This window comes from Schistocerca serialis, chromosome 2, assembly GCF_023864345.2.
Source record: "Schistocerca serialis cubense isolate TAMUIC-IGC-003099 chromosome 2, iqSchSeri2.2, whole genome shotgun sequence".
Lineage (NCBI taxonomy): Eukaryota > Metazoa > Arthropoda > Insecta > Orthoptera > Acrididae > Schistocerca > Schistocerca serialis.
Window position 1 is genome coordinate 516061420 of NC_064639.1, and position 27456 is coordinate 516088875.

Consider the following 27456-nt stretch of genomic DNA (forward strand, 5'->3'; position numbering starts at 1 on the left):
GGAAGATACTGAAGCATTGGAAAACATTTTTAGTTCATAGACTGGCTAATTTCAGTACAAAACAGAGTGCACAGAAGTTGTATAAATTGAAACCTTTAAGTTGTTGGACCTTTCACATACATTTTAGAACCATTTAAAATGCTTGATAAATGAGTCTCTTACTCATCTCTCAAATCTAAAATAATGTTAAATAAGGCTAGGTTCTGATTTTTATGATGATGTGGTAATAAGACAGGTTTTATGTATGGCAAAAATTCCAATTAATTATAAAAAAAACCTGTTCAACCCAAAAGTGGAAGCTCTCCTTTTCAGGGAATGTAGAAGTATATGTTACTAATCAACAGAAAAAGAATCAAAATTTTATGGCTTGGCAGTTTTGAAGAAAATTTTTTCCATAAATTATGTAAAAATGTTCAGTGCTATAGTAAAAGAACTTTGACAGTTAAGTCCAAATAGAGGATTTCTAAAACTGTTCCAGAGATACAGCATTTTAAAATTCTTCCAAAATTCGCATCTTCAAAATGGAATGTGCTGTGTCATCTTTGGAGGGCTGTATCTCAGAGCAGAATTTTGTTGTTGTAGAAAAGAAAAAGCACATGTTCCTTACTTAGCTGTTCATTCTAACATATACTAAATTCAATATCATCTTAGACTATGAAGTTAAGATTTTTTCCTAGCCTCCCTGAATTGACATAGACTGTGTCATTTACAATTTCACTTATCATTCTGGTGACATCATTAAATTCTATCCCAGTGGAAGCAAATTACAAACCAAAGGAAATTATGAATGTACATTGTTCTTTGCTAGAGACAACACACTTGCAATTGAAGACAGGTGCCGAAAAATGGGCTAACCCTCAAAAATAAAAGCTTAGAGGGGGATTGACAGAAATTATGGTATCTTCCAATTTATGTAACCTTTATAGCTGCAGTGTACTTCACAATATCCATCAACCATGAAACAATAGTATCTGAAACATAGTAAGTCGTTTATAAAGTCTGAGTGTTATCATTATTTGCCCTTAATCTATGTAGGTAAAATGAACTTCACAGCCCCTACCACAGCGAAAAACCAGTGTTAACATAGCAACCAAATGATACACCAATACGGGCATGTATCGGGTGCCATTTACTTCAATTTGAATATACAGGTTGGTCAGAAACAGTCTGGAAAGCATTTAAGTATGCTGCAGAGTAGGTTGTGTATGTTGCACTGTTTCTGAGTCAGTCAGCAGTGAAGTTAGACAGTCAGCACCCTGCCTTTGATGGTGTCACCAAACGTGTTCTTCGTTATGTTTCCTAATACTGAACAGGAGAGAGATACAAAACTTGGACATGGCATGATATTGAGTATCGAACCTGAGTGAAAGTGTGATCAGTCGTGTGCGCTATCATCTATGCTATAAGAACACGGGCCACTTGAATGTGTGTGTCCAATGCCCTGATTGCTTAACTTCAATGCTAATTAACTCAGAAACATACCATTTTTTTTCTTAACAATTATTTCTCAGCACAACCCACCCTGCAACATCCTTACCAACTTTTCAGACTGTTTCTGACCACCATGTGTAGCTAAAATGATATCCACAATACACCCTTAGCACATCAATAGTTCTAATAAAATCTGAAAACTGAATTCCCACATATTAACAACATATATGCCTATCAAAAAACACAGCCATATTAAAAAAAAGATACCAAAATCAGTATATGGACCTTACAACATAAAAAGGTGAGTATACAGTAATAAAAGAGAATACCTGTCCCAAAGCCAACACCATGCACAAAAAAAGTTTGAAAATTAAAAAAATACTCCTTTTAAAATAAACCCAAACAAACAGAACCAATAAATAACTGAACAATCGCTGACAGCTGCCTCATGGACAGAAAACCACATGGACGAGTTATAGAAAAAGTAACATGTCAAAGAAAACATTAACACACGTCACCAGCCTAAACCAAATTCACCACCAAATTGATCACCATCACTGCTGTTGGAGGGAGACACTTGGCCATTTTCCTAAGCATTGCCACATTTACTTAGAAACGACTTATTATACCGATACACCGTACTTCAGAAGGCAAGTTACTGTGCTCATGGAATTGCACATCTCCTCAATGAACATGCGACATTACTATTGGATCTCTCTCACAACTGACACATGCAATGACTTTTTACAAATAATGCATCAAGTAGCTATCCTGACTTTGATTCACAAGCAAGTACCAACTTAAACAGCATAATTGCTTTAAAACACCCTCTTTTCTCATTCCAACTTGACAGCTTTCGAAAAACTTTCCACATGATTTCACACACCACATCATCATTGTGACAGGTAAGAGCTGACACTTGGTATCAAAAACTTCAGCTGACTTCATAAAACCTATTGAAATCAGAAAGAGCTGCCTGAGGGCAAAAGTGTTTTCGGTTGGAGAAATATATTTGTTGTTTATCTGATATAGATTGCTTGAAAAGGAGCTCCCTTCACTTTTTTCGTATAATTTTTAACATTGCTTTTTAGAGCACACCTTCTTCTTGTTAACTTTATTTCCAGTTTTGAGATTTTGTTGAAATGTAAAAAGTTGTGTAGATGAATACTTATTCTGGTGTATATTTCCTGTTTACCAGTTTAAACCAATATTTTTGGGGAATGTGGATCCCAACAGCGAAATGTCAAAATGGGTCAGAGCTACAAATACCCAAAAGTGCATTCGAGCTGGAGGTAAACATAACGATTTGGATGATGTTGGTAAAGATGTTTACCATCATACATTTTTTGAAATGTTGGGAAATTGGTCATTTGGTGATTATTTCAAGGTATGTACAAATTTAGATGTTAATAAGACATTTGCTTACTAACTGTACAGTAATGGCATACAGTTTTTTCACAAATAAAGCATAGTTTTTGCACAGTAAAGAAAGGAAGAAGGTTGGTGTTTAATGTTCTTTCAGTGTCAAGGTCATTGGAGATGTGCCAGGTCAGATGGATGACATTGGTGGAGGAAATTTGCCATGGTTGTGTTGAGAGATGGTGATGGTGATTTAGCATGCTTCAGGGAAAGTACAAAAACCAGAATCAGCAAGTTGGAATGTGATTTGAGCCACACTCTTGTTCAAGAAGAGTCAAGTGTCAGCCAGGACACAGCTTAACATAAGGAAAGGTGACTGCGAGAGTACAAAGTAGTCCAAAATGGAAAAAGAAGTATAAATACTTACATTTTGTCATTTGGCATTCTGAGTTGTACATCCTTGGCTGAAATTGAATCTCTTATATACCCATTTGGATCAGAAAATGTGGGAAATTGCAGTTTCAATGAGGCAAGGAAGCCAGTGAAGCAGTGGGTGTTGTGATAAAGTAGATAAAAAGAGACAAAGAAATGGTAAGATATATAGGAATGTATGTACAGAACCTGGAAAGAAGCAAGGGAGAAAACGGATAATGTAGAAAATAGTAAAGAAAAACTTTTAATGTTTGTGAAGTCATGAGCAGAAGAAACGTGAGTTGTTGAGATGTGGTACAGAAGTATCAGACATACATGATGTACATTGGTGAACCAGCACAGCCGAATACAAACAAAAGAGACTACAATGACCTTGGCACTACAAACTAAATTCACGTTATATCCTTGTTGTTGTAAATTATTAGTATAAAATTTTAGAACTATTAGTAATGAAAATGCTTTTAACAGGCTCAAAAAAGTTTTGCTTTGGTAACTCATAGTATGAATAATTTGATTTCCCAGTAAGATTCATTTTAAAAAGCTGAATTCATAAATGTAGAAAAAGTTTTAAATATTTGTAACTTTTAAAGTGAGCTTTGAGTTCATAAAATTGTATTTGTTATGATTTTGGCAAACTTGAGACTGTGCTTCATTTTTAATTTTTGTAGCAAATTCAGAACTACTTTCACTCAAGTCAAACACCTAATTTGTTGTTTTACCTAATTTCAAATCATCAGTAATCTTTTTGGAGTCTATGTTATCTAATGTTTATGAACTTGTAGCCATAAAAATTTCTCAGTCCAAGAAATGAGCTTGTTTCTTAATGTGACAAAACATTGAAAATCTGCACCAGAAGTTAAACAGCTAAGTGGAATAAATGTATTATCTATCGGGATAACAATAAATACATTTTAATAATACTGCATAACACAACATTTGTCCTCTGCATGGAGCTAGTTAATTATGATTAATTTTCATATGCTGAATTCGGATTTTATTTTAGTTTTTCTCCATGAAATACAGTTTCTTCTGGATATCAGTTTTTTTTTTGCTGTTGTGAAAATATGCTTTAATTTAATAGAAATAAGTTTCAGTTCACATGCAACAGCGAAACATTATTCTCTGTGTAATCTGATTTTTATTTGCCCATCTAATGTTAACTGTCATAATTCTGCTTTGTGCTGCAACCTGGTGAGTTTCCCTGCAATTTTGCAGAAAGAGTATTGGTGCTACACTGTAATGACAATTACTATAATATTGTGTTTTGTGCTTATGTGAAGTTAGTGTTGCGAGTGAGTATTCTGTCAGAAACCTTTGTACAGCCTGTCTAGACAATGTGTTAATAAACCCAGTAAGTTTTGTTACATATGTGCGGAATATATAGTGAAAAGTCAAAAGCATATCATACTCATATAAGAAGGCATGTGATTTGTATTTTGACTGCAGACTTGGGAACCAAGATAAGTCTGTTGCTTAGCATCTTTGTTATTATGTATGAGCAAGTAACTTGAGTAATTGGCTGTACAGTTCTTGAGCATCAATGCCATTTAGGGTAACAATGGTGTGGCGTGAATAGCAGGATCATGCCACTGACTACTACTTTTGCTTGACCAAAGTGAGAGAGTATTCTATAAAATCAGATCGTGCTATTCACGGAGCAGGGTGGTGCAGTGGTTAGCACAGTGGACTCACATTCGGGAGGGCAATGCCTGTGTCCGGCCATCCTGTTTTAGTTTTTCCGTGATTTGCCTAAATCGCTTCAGGCAAATGCTAGATGATTCCTTTGAAAGCACGGCCAATTTCCTTCCCTGATCCGATGGGATTGATGACCTCAGTCAACGTCACCTCTTTAGGGACTTTAATCTGTCATAGGCACAATCTGAGTTACTGACTTCATGATTGCCAGGATGGAATTAGCTTGCTCAGGGTTTTAAAATGACTTCATGTAGGAGGTACCAGAGTGAGTTCATGTACTGTACTGACAGTCGGTGGTTTGTTTGGAGCATTGCGTCATGTTCACAACCCTGAGGAATGGAGACTCTTTATTGGTTCCTTGAAATCAAGTTTAAAGAGCAGTCCTCCTTTGTAAAGCTACAAAATATTCCTCAGCTCTTCCGATCCTTGGTTAACACGAAAGAGACTTGTGAAACTATGCAAGACTCGGTCAGTTACTTACACTATAATATGAATAACTGAGAATTGTGTGCAAATCTGAAAGTAAAGGGCTATTGAATGGTATGCAACTAGATAACACAAAGTACTGCTTCTTTCCATGCTAGTGGGACAGCCACAACAAGAAAGAACATTACGTAAGAGTGGCCTAAGCGAAACTCGTACATTCCAAGTAAGATGAGTGTTGTATGAATTGTTAGTGAACCCTGAAGGTATGTATTTCCTACCCTTGCATATTAAAATGCAGTTTATGGAGATATTTGTAAAAGGGCTGGCCAAAGAAAGGGAAGCTTATGCATGTCTTAAAGACAGTTACGCAACTTCAGCAGTGCGAAGATTGAGGAGGAAGTATTTAACGGCCCCCAAATATGAGAGCTTATGCAAGATACAGATTTCACCAACTTGTTAAGTGAGACTGAAAAAGATACATGGAATGCCTTCAAATCTGTGTATGCCTGTGCTTGGAAATCATGAATCTGATTACTATAAAGAAATTGTGAATAACTTGATAAGATGTTTCCAAAATATGAAGTGTCATACATCGCTAAAGTATGTCCTCGATTGCCATCTTGGCAGATACAAGTGATGAACCTGGGGAACTCCCCCTGCGGGTCCTGGGTAAGAATAGGCCCGAGGTATTCCTGCCTGTTGTAAGAGGCGATTAAAAGGAGTTTCAACCGTTTCGGCCTTCCATGTGATGGTCCCCCTTGGGGTGTGACCTCCATTTTTCAAAATTCTACAGAAGTACGAGCCTTTTGGGGAAGGACACCTTACGTGGTGTACCACTGGTCCTAAGTGCGCTAAGACCTTGGCACTCAGCATTGTACCGGCGTTGTAACCATACCCACTATTCCTCAAATTGGGCCTAAACGCCTGATGGGTTGTACAAGTTACGCCCATAGTGCATCCCCATCTGCACCAGCGATCATGATGGACTTTCCATGGCACCAGAAATCCAGCACGGTAGCCAGCCCGTTGTGGTGGGGTTGTCATGTACCCTCTAGGTTGTAGCCCCCTGACAACACAGGGATCGTACTGCCGATACCTGAGCTGCACCCTCCCCACGTCGGCCAAGGAGTAGATGCCCGTCTCCTTGGGGTATCAGGACTCCTGGCACCGGTCATCCTGCCAGGTGGCCCTTGCTAAGGCTGGGTGGCGCCCGTGGGGAGAGCCCCTGGTCGGAGTGGGTGGCATCGGGGCGGACGTTTCGCTGATGAAACGTCAACACGTATCAGGTCGCTCTGCGGCCGAGTCTTTCAAAAGAAAAGGTACCATTTCTAGTTCTAGTTCTGGTTCTCCTGCCCTTTCCCCCTTGGCCACTCCCTGGGAGGAGGGACAGGCCCGCCGGCTTGGGGTGAAGTACTTCCCCTGCTATTTGATCTGTTCTCGAACCGATGGGGGGACGTTCGTCACCTCCAAGCCCATGTTCTTTGTTCAGCACATTGAGGACATCTTCGGGGAAATCGAGGCTCTCAGCAAGATGCGTTCAGGGTCCGTTCTTATCAAGACCACCTCCGTCACAAAGTCGGCGGCGCTCCAGGCGTGTGACCGCCTAGGGGACATCCCAGTGTCCATTGTCCCACATCTGGCACTAAATAGGATGCAGGGGGTTATTTTTCATCGTGACCTCCTGCTACAATCTGATGAGGAGCTCAGGGCCAACCTGGAGCGCCGAGGCATGCATTTCGTCCGGCGAGTCCAGCGCGGCCCCAAAGACCGTCGCATCGACACCGGGGCCTTTATCCTCGCCTTCGAGGGGGACGTTCTCCCGGAGAAGGTAAAGGTGATGTGCTACCGGTGCGACGTGCGACCTTACGTCCCGCCTCCTATGCGCTGTTTTCGGTGTTTGCGCTTTGGGCACATGTCGTCACGGTGTGAGGCTGAGCCCCTTTGTGGCGATTGTGGACGTCCTCTTCGTGAGGAACATACATGCACCCCGCCACCTCGGTGCATTAATTGTCCTGGCATCCACTCGCCTAGATCATCAGACTACCCCGCATATCAGAAGGAGAAGAAGATACAAGAACTCAAAACTTTGGAACAGCTCTCTTATTCTGAGGCCAGGAAGAAGTATGACCGCCTCCATCCCGTGCCGTTGACCACTTCGTTTGCCTCAGTTGTGTCCACTCCTTCCGCGGTATCCTCACCCCTATCCTGTCCCCCTTCCGCCTCCTCCGCCCATCAGGGGGCTCTGCCTCCGCCTCCCAAATCCCTCCCTTCCAAATCCTCCTCCCCCGTGGCCCCCGCCCCCTCTGCCCCAGGGGCCACCCTTCCTCCTCCTCCTCTCCCCCTGCCACCTGAGAAGCGATCCTCTTCTCAGGCGTCCATCGGGGAAACGTTCCGGACCCCAGCTTCCGAGGTCCGGCGTTCCAAAACGGACCCCGCGCGTGAGGACCTTCTTCGGGTCCACCCCACCATCCCTGTGCCTCCTCGGCCTTCCAAGAAGGCCTCCAAGAAGAAGTCTCTATCCCCCTCTCCACCCCGGCGCGTTTCGTCTGACGCTCCATCCGTGAGTCGCTGCTCCCGGCTGTCCTCAGTTTCGCCGGGACGCTCTGCTGCCAGGCGCTCAGCTGGCCTCTCGTCGGCAAATGATGCTGCCCCTCCTACACAACCAGGGACAGCGGCCGCAGCTGGCGACGACTCGATGGAACCGGATCCGCCTCCCGCTGGTTGTAGCGTTGTTCCCTCGCAACCTGGCCCTCCGCGGCCGTCGAGGTGACCAGCTCTTCCCCCGTCTCGTTCCCCCAACTTTTTGACTAGCGATGGCCTTGTTACATTGGAACATAAGAGGTATTCGATCTAATCGGGAGGAATTACAACTGCTCCTCCGCCTGCACTGTCCGCTTGTCCTTGGTCTCCAGGAAACCAAGTTGCGCCCGACTGACCATATTGCCTTTACCCACTATACCTCGGAGCGGTATGACCTCACCCCTGTGGACGGTATCCCAGCTCATGGTGGGGTCATGTTGCTCGTTCGGGACGATGTCTATTACCATCCCATCCCATTGACCACCCCACTCCAAGCAATAGCTGTCCGTATTACTCTTTCTGCTTTTACTTTTTCAGTTTGTACCATCTACACTCCACCGTCATCTGCTGTTAGTCGGGCTGACATGATGCACCTGATCGTTCAGCTTCCCCCGCCGTTTTTATTGTTTGGCGACTTCAATGCCCATCATCCCCTTTGGGGCTCTCCTGCATCCTGTCAAAGAGGCTCACTCTTGTCGGATGTCTTCAACCATCTCAATCTTGTCTGCCTCAATACCGGCGCCCCGACTTTCCTCTCGGACACTACTCGTACCTACTCCCACTTGGACCTCTCGATCTGTTCTATCACTCTTGCCCGTCGATTCGAGTGGTATGTCCTTTCCGACACCTATTCGAGCGACCACTTCCCCTGTGTCGTTCATCTCCTGCACCACACCCCATCCCCACGTCCTTCGCGCTGGAACATACCGAAAGCTGACTGGGGACTTTACTCCTCCCTGGCGACCTTTTCGGACAACGATTTTCTCAGTTGTGACAGTCAGGTCGAATACCTCACGGCTGTTATCATCAATGCTGCCGAACGTTCCATTCCTCGTACTACCTCTTCTTCACATCGCGTTTCCGTCCCCTGGTGGAACGAGGCTTGTAGGGACGCTATCCGTGCTCGACGACGTGCTTTATGCACCTTTCGCCGCCATCCTACGTTGGCGAATTGTATTGAATACAAACGACTCTGAGCGCAATGCCGTAGAGTCATCAAAGACAGCAAAAAAGCTTGTTGGGCCTCTTTCACCAGCTCCTTTAACAGTTTTACTCCCTCTTCCGTCGTTTGGGATGGCCTGCGCCGGCTGTTGGGCATTAAGGCCCACTCCTCGGTACCTGGCCTGACCTCAGGTAATGAGCTCCTTGTTGATCCTGTGGATGTCTCCAACGCCTTTGGCCACTTTTTCGCGGAGGTTTCAAGCTCCGCCCAGGAAAGAGGCAGAAGAGGCTCGGCGACCTTCCTTCCACTCGCTGAATCTGGAAACTTATAATGCCCCCTTTATTATGCGGGAACTTGAACGTGCGCATGCACTGTCCCGGTCCTCTGCTCCAGGGCCAGATGCCATTCATGTTCAGATGCTGACACACCTTTCTCCGGCGGGCAAAAGCTTCCTTCTTCGTACCTACAATCGCGCCTGGACCGAAGGTCAGGTCCCCATGCATTGGCGTGACGCTGTCGTTGTTCCTATACCCAAACCCGGGAAGGATAGACACCTTCCTTCTAGTTACCGCCCCATTTTTCTTACAAGCTGTGTCTGTAAGGTGATGGAGCGCGTGGTTAATGCTCGGTTAGTCTGGATTCTTGAATCTCGACGGCTACTTACTAATGTCCAATGCGGCTTTCGTCGCCGCCGCTCCGCTGTTGACCACCTTGTGACCTTGTCGACATTCATCATGAACAACTTTTTGTGAAGGCGCCAAACGGTAGCCGTGTTCTTTGACTTGGAGAAGGCTTATGATACCTGTTGGAGAGGAGGTATCCTCCGCACTATGCACAGGTGGGGCCTACGCGGTCGCCTGCCCCTTTTTATTGATTCCTTTTTAACGGATCGAAAGTTTAGGGTACGTGTGGGTTCCGTATTGTCCGACGTCTTCCTCCAGGAGAACAGAGTGCCTCAGGGCTCCGTCTTGAGCGTAGCCCTTTTTGCCATCGCGATCAATCCAATTATGGATTGTATTCCACCTAATGTCTCAGGCTCTCTCTTTGTCGATGACTTCGCGATCTACTGCAGTGCCCAGAGAACATGCCTCCTGGAGCGCTGCCTTCAGCGTTGTCTAGACAGCCTCTACTCATGGAGCGTGGCAAATGGCTTCCGGTTCTCTGAAGAGAAGACGGTTTGTATCAACTTTTGGCAATATAAAGCGTTCCTTCCGCCATCCTTACATCTCGGTCCCGTTGTTCTCCCATTTGTGGAAACAACTAGGTTTCTAGGGCTCACGTTGGACAGGAAACTGTGTTGGTCTCCACATGTCTCTTATTTGGCGGCCCGTTGTACACGTTCCCTTAATGTCCTCAGAGTTCTTAGCGGTTCATCTTGGGGAGCGAATCGCACTGTCCTGCTTCGCTTGTATCGGTCCATAGTCCGATCGAAGCTGGATTATGGGAGCTTCGTCTACTCGTCCGCTCGGCCATCCCTCTTACGCCGGCTCAACTCCATCCACCATCGGGGGATACGTCTTGCGACCGGAGCCTTCTACACTAGTCCTGTCGAGAGTCTTTATGCTGAAGCTGCCGAATTACCATTGACCTACCGGCGCGACGTACTGCTGTGTCGGTATGCCTGCCGGCTGTTGTCTATGCCTGACCACCCCTCTTACCAGTCCTTCTTCGCCGATTCTCTCGACCGTCAGTACGGGTTGTATGTGTCTGCCCTGCTGCCCCCCGGAGTCCGCTTCCGTCGCCTGCTTCGACAATTGGATTTTGCCCTCCCTACCACCTTCAGAGAGGGTGAGAGCCTGACACCACCTTGGCTCCAGGCTCCGGTTCATATTTATCTCGACCTCAGCTCACTCCCGAAGGAGGGTACTGCGGCTGCAGTGTATTGCTCACAGTTTGTCAAACTTCGTGCTCGACTTGCCGGTCACACCTTTATTTACACCGATGGCTCCAAAACTGACGATGGTGTTGGCTGTGCCTTTGTCGTCGGGGCCGCCACCTTTAAATACCGGCTCCTCGATCAATGTTCGAGCTTTACGGCCGAGCTTTTTGCTCTCCATCAGGCCGTTCAGTATGCCCGCCGCCACCGCCATTCATCGTATGTACTCTGCTCTGACTCACTCAGTGCTCTTCAGAGCCTTGGAGCTCCCTATCCGGTCCATCCCTTGATTCAACGGATGCAGCAGTCCCTCCATTCTTTCGCCGATAATGGTTCTCCTGTCAGCTTTCTGTGGGTTCCCGGACATGTAGGAGTGCCTGGGAATGAGGCTGCGGATGCTGCAGCCAAGGCTGCAGTCCTCCTGCCTCGGCCAGCCTCCCATTGTGTCCCGTCATCTGACGTTCGTGGGGATGTATGTAAGAGGCTTGTGTCGTTGTGGTGGGATGCTTGGTCATCCTTCCAAGGAAACAAGCTCCGGGCAGTAAAACCGCTCCCAACTGCTTGGACAACCTCCTCCCGACCATCTCGGCGAGAGGAGGTCCTTCTGAGCAGGTTGCGGATTGGGCATTGCCGGTTTAGCCACCGCTACCTGCCCTCCGGTGACCCAGCCCCGCAGTGCTCTTGTGGTCAGGCATTAACAGTGTGCCATGTTTTATTGTCGTGTCCCCGTTTTAGTCAATTTCGTGTTGTCCTGTCCCTGCCATCTACTTTACCAGATGTTTTAGCTGATGACGCTCGAGCAGCTGCTCGTATTCTGCGTTTTATAACTTTGACTGGCTTGTCCAAAGACATTTAACCTTTTTACTTATTTTATCTGCATCTTTGTCAGGTCCTTCTGGTGTCCCCCCCATCCCCTTGAGTTTTACTAGATTCCATGTGCTCTAACAACAGTGACTGGGCGCTAATGACCTCAGTAGTTGAGCGCCCTTAAACCCCACAAAAAAAAAAAAAAAAAAAAAAAAAAAAAAAAAAAAAAAAAAAGGCGGTTTGTGGGGCAATGGAACAGCAACATACTGGCAGAATATTGTTGTTCCTCAGGGACACTGCAGAACATGAATATAAAAGACAATGACTAAAAGGGTCTTTTAATTTATCCTTGGGTGAAATATTTGTCTTTAAAAGGATCCCAAATTATGTATTTTTAGTAAATAATGAAACCTCTAATTTTGGGAAACAGTATGTGATAGGGGATTTTTATTTTCGAATCATTATTCCCCATAATCACGACAAGTGAAAAACCATAATTTTATCTAGAGGACAGACAAAAAGTTGAAATGTGGTGTAAATTGTAATTCGTAAAATTTCCTTTGAATAATCTACTAAAGAAAGTCAGATTGAATAATTATTTAGAGCAGTCAGTTGAGGTGTTTAAAAAATAATCATAATTACAACCATGTGCATGTGAGCACACATGCACGTGCAACTTTATTGTCAGTTAAATTCTCTTCTCAATTGTCTGCAAGATGTTCTAGAGCAGGCATTTTATTGCAGTTGCACACTTCTGTCAAACAGAAACATTTTTCCTCACCGACAAGTTACCTAGAATATTGTGCGATAAGTTATTAGTGAATGAAAATAGCAAAAGTAAACTTTAACTTCTTGTTTCCAAAATTTGATATTAATCATAACATACAATGTGCAGAGCTCAGACATATAAGATGGACTGCAACATGTTACTTAAAGTTCGATGCATAATTTCAAATAGTGTGATAAAGACTGATGGGCTACTGAATTGCTTGTATTATGGTTGACCTAAATTCAATGACAGTCCATTTGCAGAGAACAAGTTGTTAATTTCTGGGAAAATATCATTTTACATTATCAAGTGTTAAAGCAACTCCATCAGACTTGATAATAATTCTTGCATCCTCAACAAAGAGAACTCCATGTGTTTCTTAGATATATAATGTAAGCTCATGTATGTGTAACAAGAACAATAGTGGGTCTCCATCTCAATCTCTGTGGTACACCTGTAGTAATATTGCTCTGTTTTCAAGATGCTGCTTCATTATGTACATTCCCTGTGTTTCTTAATGCAACATTCGGCATCCTTTTAGTAGGACAGAATGAAAATCAGTTACCTGAAAGACCTCCTATACTGTAATACACGGAGTACGTCTGGAAGAAACTGCACAATCAGAAGCTTTCAACAAGTCACAGAAGAGACCAGTTGGCAGTATTTTGCTGTTCAAATTTTGTATAATATGATTTGTGGATTGAGATATGGTGTATTCTGCGGAAAAACTCTTCCGAAATCAGAGTAAGTGAGAGTTCTTAGGGCTTATTAAGGATGTAACAACTGTCACAATTGATCAGGCAGTTCCCTTACTTGAATCTCAATATATTCTTTAATGAAAGTCCCAGAAGCTACATGCATGTGTCAGAACCTTAGTAAGGACACAGTCCATTTGCTGTAATCCTGATAAGCAGTGTTCCATGACTGCTGACTTGTTAGGTTACTTCAATCTGGTGTCTTGTTGATGTTCTTGGACGCACAGGCAGTGTATATGATAGAACCCACACTCTCATAGTCCGAAATTGTCCTCTCCACTACCAACCAATACCCGCTTTTTAACTGGTGGGCAGAAGACTGTCTTCACAGGGTGTTTATGATGAATTCATCGTATCTTTCCAGATAATGCGCCACAAAATGGGATGAATGTGGTGGCAACATTCTCCTGAGGTTTCTCTTCTGTTTCCACAGATTGTACAGTCATTGTAAGACATGATGCTCTCAGAGTTTGCCACTCAGTGTCCTCAGATGTTAAAGTTCTTGGTTGACAGATCTGTTTGTCACAGAGGGGTTAAGACCCCATGTATCAATATTATGAGGACATGATTCTTGTGAGTGTATGTAATGTATGGCCAGTGAGTTCCAAAGATCCTGCTGGAAAAGTGAAACAACATTGAATTTCACATATATGTCACAATCCTTAAGCTTGCAGTTGTTAAAATATTCTTCAAAATCCATGGATTTGCGAATATGATCTGGATGTTTTCTGAAATAAGGGCTAAGCATATGATTCATATATTTAGCAAAGCGAATAAACACGTGCCCGTTGCTAACAACATCCCATCACTTAACAGTGCTGTCTGGCAAGTATGGATTATTGGAGAGGTGCCGTGGCCTCCACTGCACTTGGGATAGATCTGAGTTGATCTTCTGATATGCATTGTCTTCTAACTGGCCCTATATCTTCTCAATGTTATGCTGATGAGATAGGACTACAGTTGCATTGACTTTGACATCTGTTAAGAGCACAAGATCTGGACCTTCTCCCAGTTCCCATATGATAACCCTCTTCCTGCTAGAGATGTTTGGTTGCATACATTTTCTCTGTGTGAGAGTGTGACAGGTTTTACAGAAACAGAAGAGGAACCTCAAGATGATGTAACCATTGCATTTATTCCATTTTGTGTTGCATTACCTGGAAAGATAGACAAATTCTCAGAAACACCAAATGAAGATGGTCTTCCACACACCATTTAGCCCATCCATAAAGACATAAAATTTTTGACTGACACCTGTAGCATTATACGTATCTTTCTACTCTTCTTCCTGTAAGCCTGCCTTTAACCTTTCTGTTGCATATTAATGAATAAGTCTGTTGTATATCTCACCAATTCTTTGTAATTAGATACAATGTTTAGTACGGCTAATTGTGCTCTATGGTCAGACAGACCATTTGCTACTCAATAAAAATATATATATAACTGGTTAAGTGTACAACCCCAAAAATGTTGTCTACAGGTGCTTTCCTGTGTAATTCTGGTGAGAAAATTAAGAACAGAAGACATGTTGTAAGAGTTCAGTAATATGTCCAAATCATTCATTTGATGTGAGGGTTTAAGAAAATTAGTATTGCAAAAAAACACAGACTTAATGCTTTTCATGAATTCAAATTTCGTTCACTGCATAGCTTTGAAGAAAGCTATCGACTAGGCTGCTAATAATAATAATAATAATAATAATAATGTTGTTGTTGTTGGTGTTTTGTATATTTTTAAAAAACACATGTTTCACAATTCCACAGACTACTTTTTCTACAATTAAATGGAAAACCTCAAGTGAGAAAAGTCTCATTACTGATATTAAACAATAACAAAACATTTGTAAAGCACTATTTTCTTTATTTAAGTCCACGTTGCTCGTAGCACAGCTTTTTATATCATTTATAAACAGTAACCCACACACTCCCAGTTGTTTAAAGAATCAAACTCCCATTTATAAAATACCATATCTCCTGAACTATGTGTCATAAAAGATTTTTATTTTGTAGTTTGAGTGTGTTAACGGTTTGCAAATGTCTTGCAAATAGAAGTAATAGAAAAGAGAGAATAAATTGAAACTTCATTCCTGACACTGAAGTTGTACTGCATGAGCAATGAAAATGTAGCAATATTTTCCTTTTTTACCTTGTGTGAGGGTGTTGGCAAGAAAAAGTTTTGAAAAGATTTGAAATAATGTGTAAAATTTGTTGGAAGTTGCTAATGGCTGACATCAGCAATTTTAGTTGTGCTGGCTTGAAACATATACACAGTTTCCAATTTTAATACGTATTGTGTGAAACTTGTAACATAAGATTATGCCTGTTAATGAGTAGATTGTAGCAAAATTTTAAAGTTTGAAATTTGGTCAATATTTATTTGAAATCAAAACTGGGCATAATTACCACAGGGAGTTATTTGTGATTTTTATTTATACAAAATTGTACATATTTTCTATCTGATCACTGTTCTTATTTCAAAATGATCAGTTTCAAGCAATGTCACCAAGCTTCAGAACACTTAAATAATGAAAATAAATTACACATGAATTCTATCCCTGAGTTTATGATATTACAAAATTGAAACATTATTCTATTTAATTACAGTAAAAAAGTTGAGTAACATATGATATCTCAGAGTTACACAATAAAGAGTCTTAGTAAAGCACCTTAATGGAACTATCGGTTACACTGTCATGTACTAAAGCTGTACTTAAGTGTTTTCGCTTTATACTACAATTTTTGAAGATACTTGATATGTTTGGAACACTTAAAGTGTTAAAGAGTGCCCTCTATGTGTACTAACAGATATAAAATGCAATAATTTATATAGGAAACATTACAAAGTCTTGTATGAGTACTCACCATATACAGGAGATTCTGAATTGCAGAGAAGCACAGTGAAAAAACTGCTATACATTTTAGGTTTCGGCCAAAAGGCCTTCTTATGAAATGCACACAAAAGCACAATTCACAACACGTGACCACTGTCTCTGGCCATTGTGGCTGGACTGAGTTGTAACTGTACCTGATGGGGTCAGCAATCCAGTGGTGGGGTTTGGGCATGATGGGGAAGGGGGAGGGAGGGATGGCAGGGAGGGGTGGGGGGAAAGTGTAGTGCTGCAAGTGGGAGCAGGCAGGGATGTGTTGGGGACAGGGTAGGACTGTTAGGGGCAGTCAGGACATTTGGGTGAGGAGGGAGTGATGGAAAAGAGAGATGTAGAGAAATGGAAAAAGGAGTAATGGGTGTTTTGGTGGAATAGAAGGCCATGTTGTGCTGGGGTGGGAACAGGGAAGGGGATAGGTAAGTGGAGGACAAAGGCTAACATAGGTGTGAGATACAATGCCGAATGCAAGGGATGTTGTGTTGGCGGATGGGGCTTTGGCTGCACGTGCTCAGAACAAGTCATAACTCAGCGAGTGTGGTGGGCATGAGCTTGCTCCCAAATCTTGTAGTGCATGTTTTATATATTTGGGGGAGGGGGCAGTTACGTAACATGGCTGTGGGCACAAAGGCTGCCAGTGGTGACCACCACATTGAGGGATGCCTTTAGGTGCCCGAAAGAAAGCACACTGCCAGGGCAGTTGTGCTAACCTACTGAAAACAGGTATGTAGTAGCACTGATTTGCTGCCGAGACACCAGCATAGATCAATAAAATAGGCAAAGACAGCTGCACCTCCTCCAGTTGTCATTAAATGGTTGAGCAACTTCGAGAGTTTCCAGCAACTCTTCAGAGAATATGCCCGAAGTCACCATTGTTGATAGAGACTGCGGAAAGACAGACTTAAGAGTTCTGTATTAACAACAAAGAGGATTACGTGGCTGTAATGGAAGTAATAGGCAGAGAGAGCCTTCATTTTCACACTCATTCCTCAGAGCCATTGAAATTCCTCAAGTGGTGGTCTGCAGGCTACCTTTTAAAATTGACCTGGTTCACCCCAAAAATGAATTTGAGGGTAAGGCTTTTATCGTTAGGGTGGTCCCCATATAAAGCCATTGAAATCTTATCAGGCAGATGCCTTTTTTTAATTTTGTTATCCTAGTCCATAATACTGAAAATCGGAAAATATTTCAACTTGAGCTTGAGCATGTTGCGAATATCACAGGCGTGTCAGTAGAAAAATTTCACTGTAAAGATCTCAAGGCGGAATGTTATTCTTTCCAAGGCCTGAACCATGTAGCGAGATTTTCCACAATGCCTCCCCAATGTGCAAAGTGTGCAGGGCCGCATCGGAATAGACTCTGTATTGCACCAAAAGAGGAAACACCCAAATGCTGCAACTGTTATCTCAACCACATTGCTATCTCCCGCGGGTGCTGGGTGCAAAGAATTTGAGAAGGCTTACACTAAACAGCAGGCCAGCAACAGTCTGGCCAGATGTGTTACACCTGACCTGAGCTTTAGTAATGTTGCAAGGGCAGAGGCTGCCCTGTCCACCCCTCCAGCAAAACTGGCATAGCTCTGTGTAGAAAAGGGTGCCACCAGTCAGGCCTCACGTGCCAATGTTTACAGCATAGGCGAGTGGGCCAGAGTGAGTGCTGCACACTCTGCCACTCAGGAAGTCATTGACAGGTGCATATCAACTCAGGAATGCCCTGAGTATGGCCCAGTATCAGCCAATGGAAGTGCACAGCAGAAAGCACCTACCTGTCCAGCAGGTTGTGGTAGGCTTGCATGGGGATGTATTGACAATGGGACGCATGTACAGTGTAAACTCTTCTCTGCAAATGAGGAAAATCAGTTCCCTTCTACAGATGATTTCGTAGACGACCTCCAATCTGTGTTGAACAGTCAAAGAACTACTCGTGACTGCAATTACAAAAACCCATTGAAGCCAATACCGTATTTACTCGAATCTAAGCCGCACTTTTTTTCCGGTTTTTGTAATCCAAAAAACCGCCTGCGGCTTAGAATCAAGTGCAAAGCAAGCGGAAGTTCTGAAAAATGTTGGTAGGTGCCGCCACAACTAACGTCTACTGTCCAATATATGTAGCGCTACACAGGCATGCTTTCTAGGCACAAAGATAAATACTGGCGCCAAAACCTCTGCGCCAGTAAATAAATTTTAAAAAAAAGGTGGAAGACGAGCTTTTTTTCTCCGCCACGAGTTTTGACCGTTGCATTTTCATACATTATCCAACGAAGTAAATACAAATTCCGTATTGTTCATCTTCAAATGTAGCAGAATTTCAATGTACTACGAAAATCTGACTGGCAAGACTGTTTGGGATGTTTGTCAATATGGCCAACTCTACGTTCTGAATTTTTTCCTACCTGTGAGAAGAGATGGTTGCTAATAGGAACCTGATGAAATGTGAATCACATGCAGTATTCTCTTCACCATAAAAATAATAATAATATAAACATTTTGCCATGTATTCTTTCGTGTTTGCTGCTAACTCATTTAAATCCTGCCTGCCTAATAAACTACAAAACTAGAGTGAGACAACAGCGAACGAGGAAGAATATACATATCGTGTCATGTTTATATTCGTATTATTCTTATGCCTAATAGTGATACAGTCAGAAATGAAGCACGGCAACTGACTAGATTTTTAAATCTAAGATGACTCTAATTTCTGTGCAGAATTTGATGTACTAAAGAAGCGGCCGCAAAGATTTTGAAACGGAGAAAAATTTTCGCCTAACTCTCGTTCAGAACGTGTTCTATCATACGCAGTCTATTATTTGGTTCTTGGTGATCATTATCAAAGAAAGCAGCAGTGTAAGTAACAACAAATAGAAGTCTCTTGCCATTGTTTTGCTAATGAGACGATTTCTCTCTTCTTTTTTTTTAAATTGTAAGTGGCGGTAGCGCATACAAAAGCAAGCCATGCCGCGAGCGGCGGCAGGCCGTAAACACACATCATCAGAATGCGACAAACAATGCATGACACAGTACAATAATGCATTTTCACCTAGAGTGACGTAAACACCCATAACAGTGAGAACGGCACTTACAGATCAAAGAAATATAAGCAATCGATTCAAACCAGACGAAGCACATGAAAAAGGAAGGGTACCCGTATAAATACGGGTGGAGCGCCTGACACATAACAATGGCTACCTGGTAAAGCTTAACTGCTAAGCTTAAGATTCGAACCAAACTACTGTAGCTGTATCATCATTCATTCGACCTAAATTGTGTCTCATATTACAATGGACCAACTTCGTTTCAATTTGGAGGTGCGGCCTAAAACTTTTCTCTCCCCTTGAATTTCGAGTCTCAAATTTCACATGCGGCTTAGATTCGGGAATTTTTTTTTTTTTTCTTTATTTCGAGTCTCATTTTTCAGGCGCGACTTAGATTCGAGTGCGGCTTAGATTCAAGTAAATACGGTAACCAATAGGTAAACAAGAAACACCATGGATAATGCTCAAATACATCAGTTAACAATATGCACATAGAACATGTGCAGCATATGTCCACAGGCTGGTGAGTTTGGGCAATTCGTACGAGACAAGACAGTTGATATTTGCCTCTACCAGGATACTTTCCTTAAGTACAGTGTCAGAGTGCAAGTGGCAAATTTCACTTGCATTATAAAGATATGCTAACTGCAGAAGGAGGTCCCTCTGTCTGTATTAAGACCTCCCTAAAACACCACATAGTGCTGCTACCACTGTTCACTACAATTGAACCTTAAACAGTATGGCATGAGATTAAGGTGACAGTGGAAAACCACTGAAATAGAGGCGGCAGGAAGGGTGGCCACATTACCCACTGACAATGGCTCTCTAGAAAGTTACAAAGCAGTTCCTAGGGAAAGGGCAGCCAATTCCTCCCATTAAATTTGGCAGAGAACTTATCTGTGAACCTGATGTCAAAGCCCATGTCTTGTCTGACAAATTCGCCGACAACTCCCAATCAGTAGAGGATAACATTTACGACCAGTATACTTGAACTATGCAACAAAGCTACCCATTTTTTTCACAGATGTGGCAGCAGGTGATAACATCAAACTAACAAGTGAAGACAAAGTAGGACTTCAACTTTGCACCTTGAACCTCAGGAAGGCTGGAGGTTGTGACCAAGTGGTGTCTGCCATGCTCCAGCAATTCCCACTTTGTACCGTAAGACCATTACTGAAGTTTTCAATCCCATTTTGAGGACTGGCAAATTCCTAAATATGAGAAAGCTGCTTGACTACCTAAGTATTATCTCTATATATATAAAAGGAAATGTGCTGCCTAATTCACAGACTCATCTTTGCCCAGCCCAAACCTAATTTAAGCATGGAAATTCGGAGGGATGTTGATCTTATACTGGAGGTATTGTTTAAGAAGGAGCTTTTTTGTTTATTCGACTTTCCTCCACTAAGTGGATGAAATAGTGGATGAAAGGTTTTTTTTGAAAATATGTCACTATTAAGGCAACATTAAAGTTAGAACTACAAAAATTGGTATTTGGTTCTTCAGTCAGAAATAAATAAAAAAAAGTGCTTCAGCATTATTGGAAATTCGACCTGTAATGGGGTGAAATAGTGCGCGAAAGTTTTTGTTGAAAATAAATCATTATTAAAGAATTACTAAACCATTTTTAAAGCTGCATCTAGGGAAATTGATTTTTGACTTCTCAGTTAGAAATAAAAAAAATGTGTTTTTCGTTGTTTTTGGGAATTCACCCCCTGTGCGGGTGATATAGAGGATGAAAAGTTTTATGAAATACTTCATTATGAAAGTAGAATAGTGTTTTGGTCAGAAGTACGTTCAGAAAAGACCACGTTTCTATGGCCTTAATTAGCGTGGAAAGTGTAAAAGGTGTGCAGTTTGTGAACTAAATCAAAGAAATCTATAACACGCACCAGAATGAATCAGCTTTGTCCGAATTGCATTGAAGAGAAACAGATGATTAATAAATTAATTTTTCAGCAGGTCTAAAATATGTTTTTAAAATTATTTTTGGTGTGATTACTACTCAAACTAATCATTACTAATGACAAAATTGATACCATGTTTAAATGCAGTTCCATGCACAGAAATATCCATTTGAGATGAGGGATGTGTGTTTTCATGTGTATGAAATGACATTAATTCGTTGGAACATTTTAATTATGCAAAGGCTGCCATGTAACGAGTCACTAAACACTTTCACAGTGTGTAGATTTACACATAAGCAGTGGGTGTGAAAACATACAAATTCAACAAATTCAGTTAGAGAGAAACACAATAAAATCTGTGCAGACCATACAGTCTACGCCAGCAGAGCAGCATGCTCTAAGCTAGTGATCGTATTGAGCACATTGACAGAGAAGAGTTGATACCACCAGAGCAGTTTTGGTGTGGCCACAACACACAACAGTAGCTACTGCAGCTTCTGGAGGATGCAATGAGAGCCTTGAAGTGTCAGGAGTACTCAGGGGTGATACTCCTGGATGTCTCCTGCATGACCGCATGCTTAATAACCACACCGGAAACAGCATTTCAACAGCAAGGCTTATACAAGCAGGAGTGTTCAAGTGGTCTGTCCTTGGTCCCCTGCTGTACTCCTTGTACACATCTGACATCCCAAGGATGGAGACAATTTTGTTAGCCTTTATACATGGACAACACCGCACTCTATGCCCGCTGCCTGAAAGTCAGAATTCTGTGTCACTGTCTGCAGGTGGCAGGTGTTGTTTTAGAGACCTGGGCCAGGCAGTGGTGTTTGAAACTGAACATTGCAAAGAGTCAGGCTGTTGTAATTACGTGGTGCAGAGTGCTGTTGGATCTTGAGCCTGTGTGGATCATGAAACACACCATCCCATGTTCGTGCACAGTGCAGTATCTTGGGGTAACCCTTGTCAGGCACCTTTTCTGGGGTCACACAATCGGAAGTTTGGGGTAAAGCATGTGGCCTTCTGAACGCACTTTACCCCTTACTAAATCCTGAGTTAACACTTCCTCCACACTGTGGCACCATGCTGTATCTAGCACTGATCCGACCAGTGCTAGAATATGCAGCCATAGTGTGGGGAAATGCAGCTGAATGCCTTAGTTGTTGGCTTCAAGGCTTGTAGGGGAGAGCCTTAAGACTTGGTATGCATCTCTCGTGAGATTTCCTTACCCAGGAGCACCAACAAAGAAACCTTTATTCCTTTGATATGGGACTGATTCTGACAGACTGTCCGACTATTCTACGAAATGTCGTGGCATTCTGAAAACAGGCTTATTGCAAATCTGGATAACCAGCAACATAGGAAGGGGGACTGCTAGAAAGCCAACCTGCCACAGCAGTGAACATAGGATAAACAAAACATGTAAAACATGCTCAAATTACAAAGAGGACATACACAAAAGTTAGGCACTAGCAACACTTTTAGAAAAAGCAAGAACAATTAATAACAACTTAGTATGCACAAAAAATACAGACTGACTGTCTATTAGGAAATGAATGAGTGCAGTAGGATTAGTCAAGGTTGAGGCCATGGGATTATAGGAATACAAAATATATTTCACAGTTCAGAAAAGTTGGTGTTGGTAGAAAGGATCAAGACTGTGAAGGTGATGGCTGTCATTAAAGTGAAACACATTGTGTTTGGCAAGAACTTTAGCAAATGGGTGGTCCAGATGTCTCTTGTCCACAGATTGTCCGTGGTCATTTATGTGAACAGATAGATTTTTAGTCATCATGCACATCTAAAAGCAGCACAGTGATTGTAGCTTAGTTTGTAGATAACGTGACTGCTTTCACAGGTAGCCCTGCCTTCAATGGGATAAAAAATGCCTGTGACCAGACTGATGGAGGAGGAGGAGGAGGAGGAGTAGGAGGGGGCAGTATTTATGGGACAGGTCTCGCATATGTCTGTTGCGGGGATATGAGCCATGAGGCAGGGGGTTGGGGGTAGGGGTGGAGTAAGGATAGTCAAGGACATTGCATAGGTTTGGTGGGCTGTGGACTACCACTGTGGGAGGTGTGGGAAGGACAATGGGAACAATATTGCTCATTTCAGACAATGATGAGAGATAGTCAAAACGCTGGCAGCGAATGTGATTCGGATGCTGCAGTTTTGGGTGGTTCTCAGTCATTTCTATACAAGGTTGCTTGGGTAGTTTTGGTCTGTGATTGCCTCATTGTTACATTTGGTGAGAGACTGCTTGTCACTGCAGATATGATGACCACCAGTGGCTGGGCCCTGTGAAAGGGACTTTTTGGTATGGTATGGTATGGTATGGGATGGGATGAGTGATAACTGTTGAAGTGGAGGTATTGCTGGTGGTTGGTCGGTTTGGTACAGACAGAGGTACAGATTTAGCAATCCTTAAGGTGGAGATGAACATCAAGGAGGGTGGCTTGTTAGATTGAGGAAGAATCAGGTGAAATGAGTGGGGGAGAAGGCATTGCATATCTGGAGGAATTGGATAGGATGTCCTCATCCTCGGTCAACTTCATGATGTCATCAGTGAATCTGGACCAGGTGAGGAGTTTAGGATTCTGGGTGGTTAGGAAGGATACCTCTGCATGGCCCATGAACAGGTTGGCATAGGATGGGGTCATTCTCAAGCCCATTGCTGTACCACAGATTTGTTTGTAGGTGATGCCTTCAAAGGAGAAGTAATTGTGCATGAGGATATAGTTGGTCATGGTGACCAGGAACGAGGCTGTAGGTTTGCAGTTAGGGGTAAGGTAGTATTTACTAACAGCAAGGCCATGGTCATTGGGGATGTTAGTGTAGAGGTAGGTGGCATAGACAGTGGCAAGCAGGTTGCTGTGTAGTAAGGAAGACGAACTGTGGACAGTTGGTGGAGGAAATGGTTGCTTTCTTTTATATAGGAGGCTAGGTTGTGGGTAGTAGGCTGAAAGTTTTGGTCCACGAGAGTAAAGATTCTCTCAGTGGGGCACAGTAATCAGCCAAAGTGGTGTCTCCTGTGTGGTTGGTTTTATGGACTCTGGGAAACATGTATAAGGTATGAGTGTGGGGGAGTAACAGGGGTGAGAAGAAAGATTTTCTCAGGGAACAGTTTCTGGGATAAACTTGAGGATTTTAGGAGAGACTGGAGTTCCTGTTGTTCTGGAATGGGGTCACTGTGGCAGGATTAGTAGGTAAACGAATGTGACACCTGGTGGAGTCCTTCTGCCGGATAATCCCTGCGGATCAAAACCACAGTGATGGAACCTTTATGGCAGGTAGGATTATTAGGTCAGGATCAGTTTTTATATGGTGGATTGTGGTTCTTTTTGTGGATGTAAGATTGGTTTCAATGTTGCGGGATTTAAGTAATGATGATGTGGCAAGGTCTGAGGTTAGAAATTAGTAGGATGTTAAAGGGGTATTAGAGGGTAGTTGGGGTGGACTATGGTTGGATGAAGAAATGAACCGAGTAAGGCAGGGTTCATTATTGGTTTTTGTTTGGGTGTGATGGTTAGGTTTGGTGGTGAAAAAGTTCTTCCACTGTAGGAACTGGGAGAAGGAGAAAATGTCTTTAACAAGTCCAGTATGATTGAATTTGGGAATAGAGCAAAATGAAAGGACTTGGAAAGGGCTGACACTTCCTTGGGACTAGAGTTTTTGGAGGATAGGCTGACAACTATGTTTCTGGTCTGTTAAGGTTTTGGGTTTTCTATGGTTGTGGTGGGGAGTTTCTGAGGGTGTGGTACGTGTAGTAAGTTTGTAATTCCATGTTTGTTGGCTATTAGGGGATGTATGAGAGGTTTCTAGGCTCTTGCAGAGATGGAGGATAGTGGAAGTCAATGCAGAAGTAAGAGGCATACAAATATGAGAGTTTTTTGAAGTGGTGATGAGCATAGAGATTGGTACTTTGATGGACAGTCCATTTGGTGGAGGGGGGTGAGGGAGTCCAGAGCTAGGCAACAATTCAGGAACAGTATGCGGGACTGGGTTATGGCTAGGGGTTATCTGTATTGGTGCAGATAGAAGCAGCAAAAATCCATAGTGGAAAAAAATGCATAAAACTAAGTAAAATACATGGGAATAACTCATTGAGACACACAAAATCACATGCAAAAAACTCGAGGACAGAATGGATTAAGGACGCGGGTAGAAAATAGCCAAACCTTAGGAAGTAGGCCCGATAGTGAATGGCAAAAACACACAAAAACACAGTGAGATTTAAGAGAAAATAAATCAAAATACAATAATAGTGGGATGCTGGTTAGTGGGTCACTATGTCTGGACAGAGGGAACAGCAGATGTAATTGGGTGTGGAGAGCTTAATACATGCGTGTTGCAGTAATGGAAGAGGGAGGGGGGTGGAGGTTGGTAAGGTTGAGATTCAACAAGTATGTGTAGCACAGGAGAGCACGGAAAATATACACGGGGATTGCTTGGGGGAGGGACACCTCCAGCAGTCAGATACATCCATCCATAAACCGTGCCACACTGACCCCCATTCCAGAAATCCAATAGAATCTCCAGTCCCTTGTTAAACTCTTAGGCCCATCCCAGAAATTTTCTCCTGACTCTTTCTCCTCATCCCTACCACTCCCCACACACTTATCTTGTGCATGCTTCTTGAACTCCATAAACCCAACCACACAGGATGCCCCACTGTGGCCGATTGCTGTGCCATACTGAGAGCATCCCTACTCTTGTGGACCAACGCCTTCAGCGTGTTAGCCATAGTGGGATGGCAGGTGGAATATAAGAAAATATTATAAAGTTTTGCTATCTCTTATGACAGCCTGAAAACTATTTTTGTGGTCAGCCAGATATCAATGGAGAACATACTGACCATAGTTTTCAGTCTTCAGTTCACATTCTTCCTGTACTCACTGAAAGAAAGGTTTTTACTCTCTGTTTACTCAGCGGGATCAGGCACTATGATGTTCATAAATAAAAGATTTGCATTCTAACCGGCTAATGTATTCAGTAAAAGTTCACATGCACAAACATAGTAATAATCACGATAATAATAGTAATAGTAATAACGAAGAAGAAGATGATGATGATGATGATGATGATGATGATGATGATGATGTCTCTATCATATGAGCAGTCCAGAGGCAACCTCTACAGATAGTTCCAGTTAAATGGCTTTTTGCCTTGACTTCTAATCGTCAAAGTCAATTGCTTGCCTCAAAAGTGGAAAATAATCTCACCACTTGTCACTCAGTGTTGTTAACATTAGGGGCGGCACACAAACAATTACTTCTGTGAAATCTAAGCGATCCAGGATAGTCCTCGAAAACTCATTTCCTATTTGTACCGAAAACATGCATTTAGTTGCAGACTGGCTGTGATGTCATCAAAGGCAGCACGTATGCCGGCGTTTGACTGACATGGACTGATTGATAGCTGGGTGTGAAGTGAATGTCACTGCCTCTCAGGCCATATTTAATATGAGCACAGCAGACAGTCGAACGGAACATATGCCGTTATGTGTTCTATGCCCATATAGCAGCATCTAAATGGCCGCTTTCTTAGACACACACTATTTTATAACATTGTTTTGTATCAATCTAGAATCTTCTTATTTTTTGTATGAATGGAGTTACGTTGGCTTTAATTACAGGAAAAGCTGTAGCTCGACTCTGTTTAAACTTTGCCAGCTACAATTTTTAGCATGGAGACTATGTATTGATTGTTATTTACATCAAAGTCTTGAAACTTGTTAAAGATTTATTAATTAATGCATGTAATCCGAACTTTCTATCATTAATATAAATGATACTTAATCTATTACAAATGAGGACATTTTGTCCCAAATGTAGTTTTCAGTAAGTTACTTGAAAACTATTAAAGGTAGCTTAATAGGGTCACATAGTTAATGTTCTTATATCAATCTGAAGCTTCATACGAATTTTCATATTTCTGAATCTAATATTTAGTGCCTTCAGTATCTTGTAAAAATGTTGATTTTGATCAAAATTTTGCTCTGGTCAAGTTGAGACTTACAACAGTTAATTGTGACATACGTATGCACATTCTGAACAATTTTTGGCTTTCTAGCTTTATTATTTAGTGCCACTTGTTTTTTACTGAAAACAATGTACTTAGTGAAATTTTTCATCTGATCATTCTGAGCTATAGCATTTATAACATTAATGTACTGAAGCATATGTTGACAAAGCTTGGAAAAGCTACTTCAATTTTTAATTTCATTCTTAGATTATGGTGCAATACTTACATGCTACACACAGGTACTTTATGACGACATGGCACTAGTAGCAGTGAACTGAGGTAACTCCCGGCACACTCACTCACCACTGTCTCTCTCAAATGATA

General features: G+C 42.3%; 1 protein-coding gene across 1 annotated transcript in view; it reads left to right on the plus strand.

The window, feature by feature from the left end:
- Positions 1 to 27456, plus strand: part of LOC126457482 (alanine--tRNA ligase, cytoplasmic) — a 184324-nt gene that overhangs the window by 7481 nt on the left and 149387 nt on the right. Inside the window, exon 3 of the mRNA XM_050093777.1 lies at positions 2630 to 2818. Within this exon, the coding sequence (XP_049949734.1) occupies positions 2630 to 2818 (189 nt within the window). The remainder of the gene's footprint in view (positions 1 to 2629; positions 2819 to 27456) is intronic.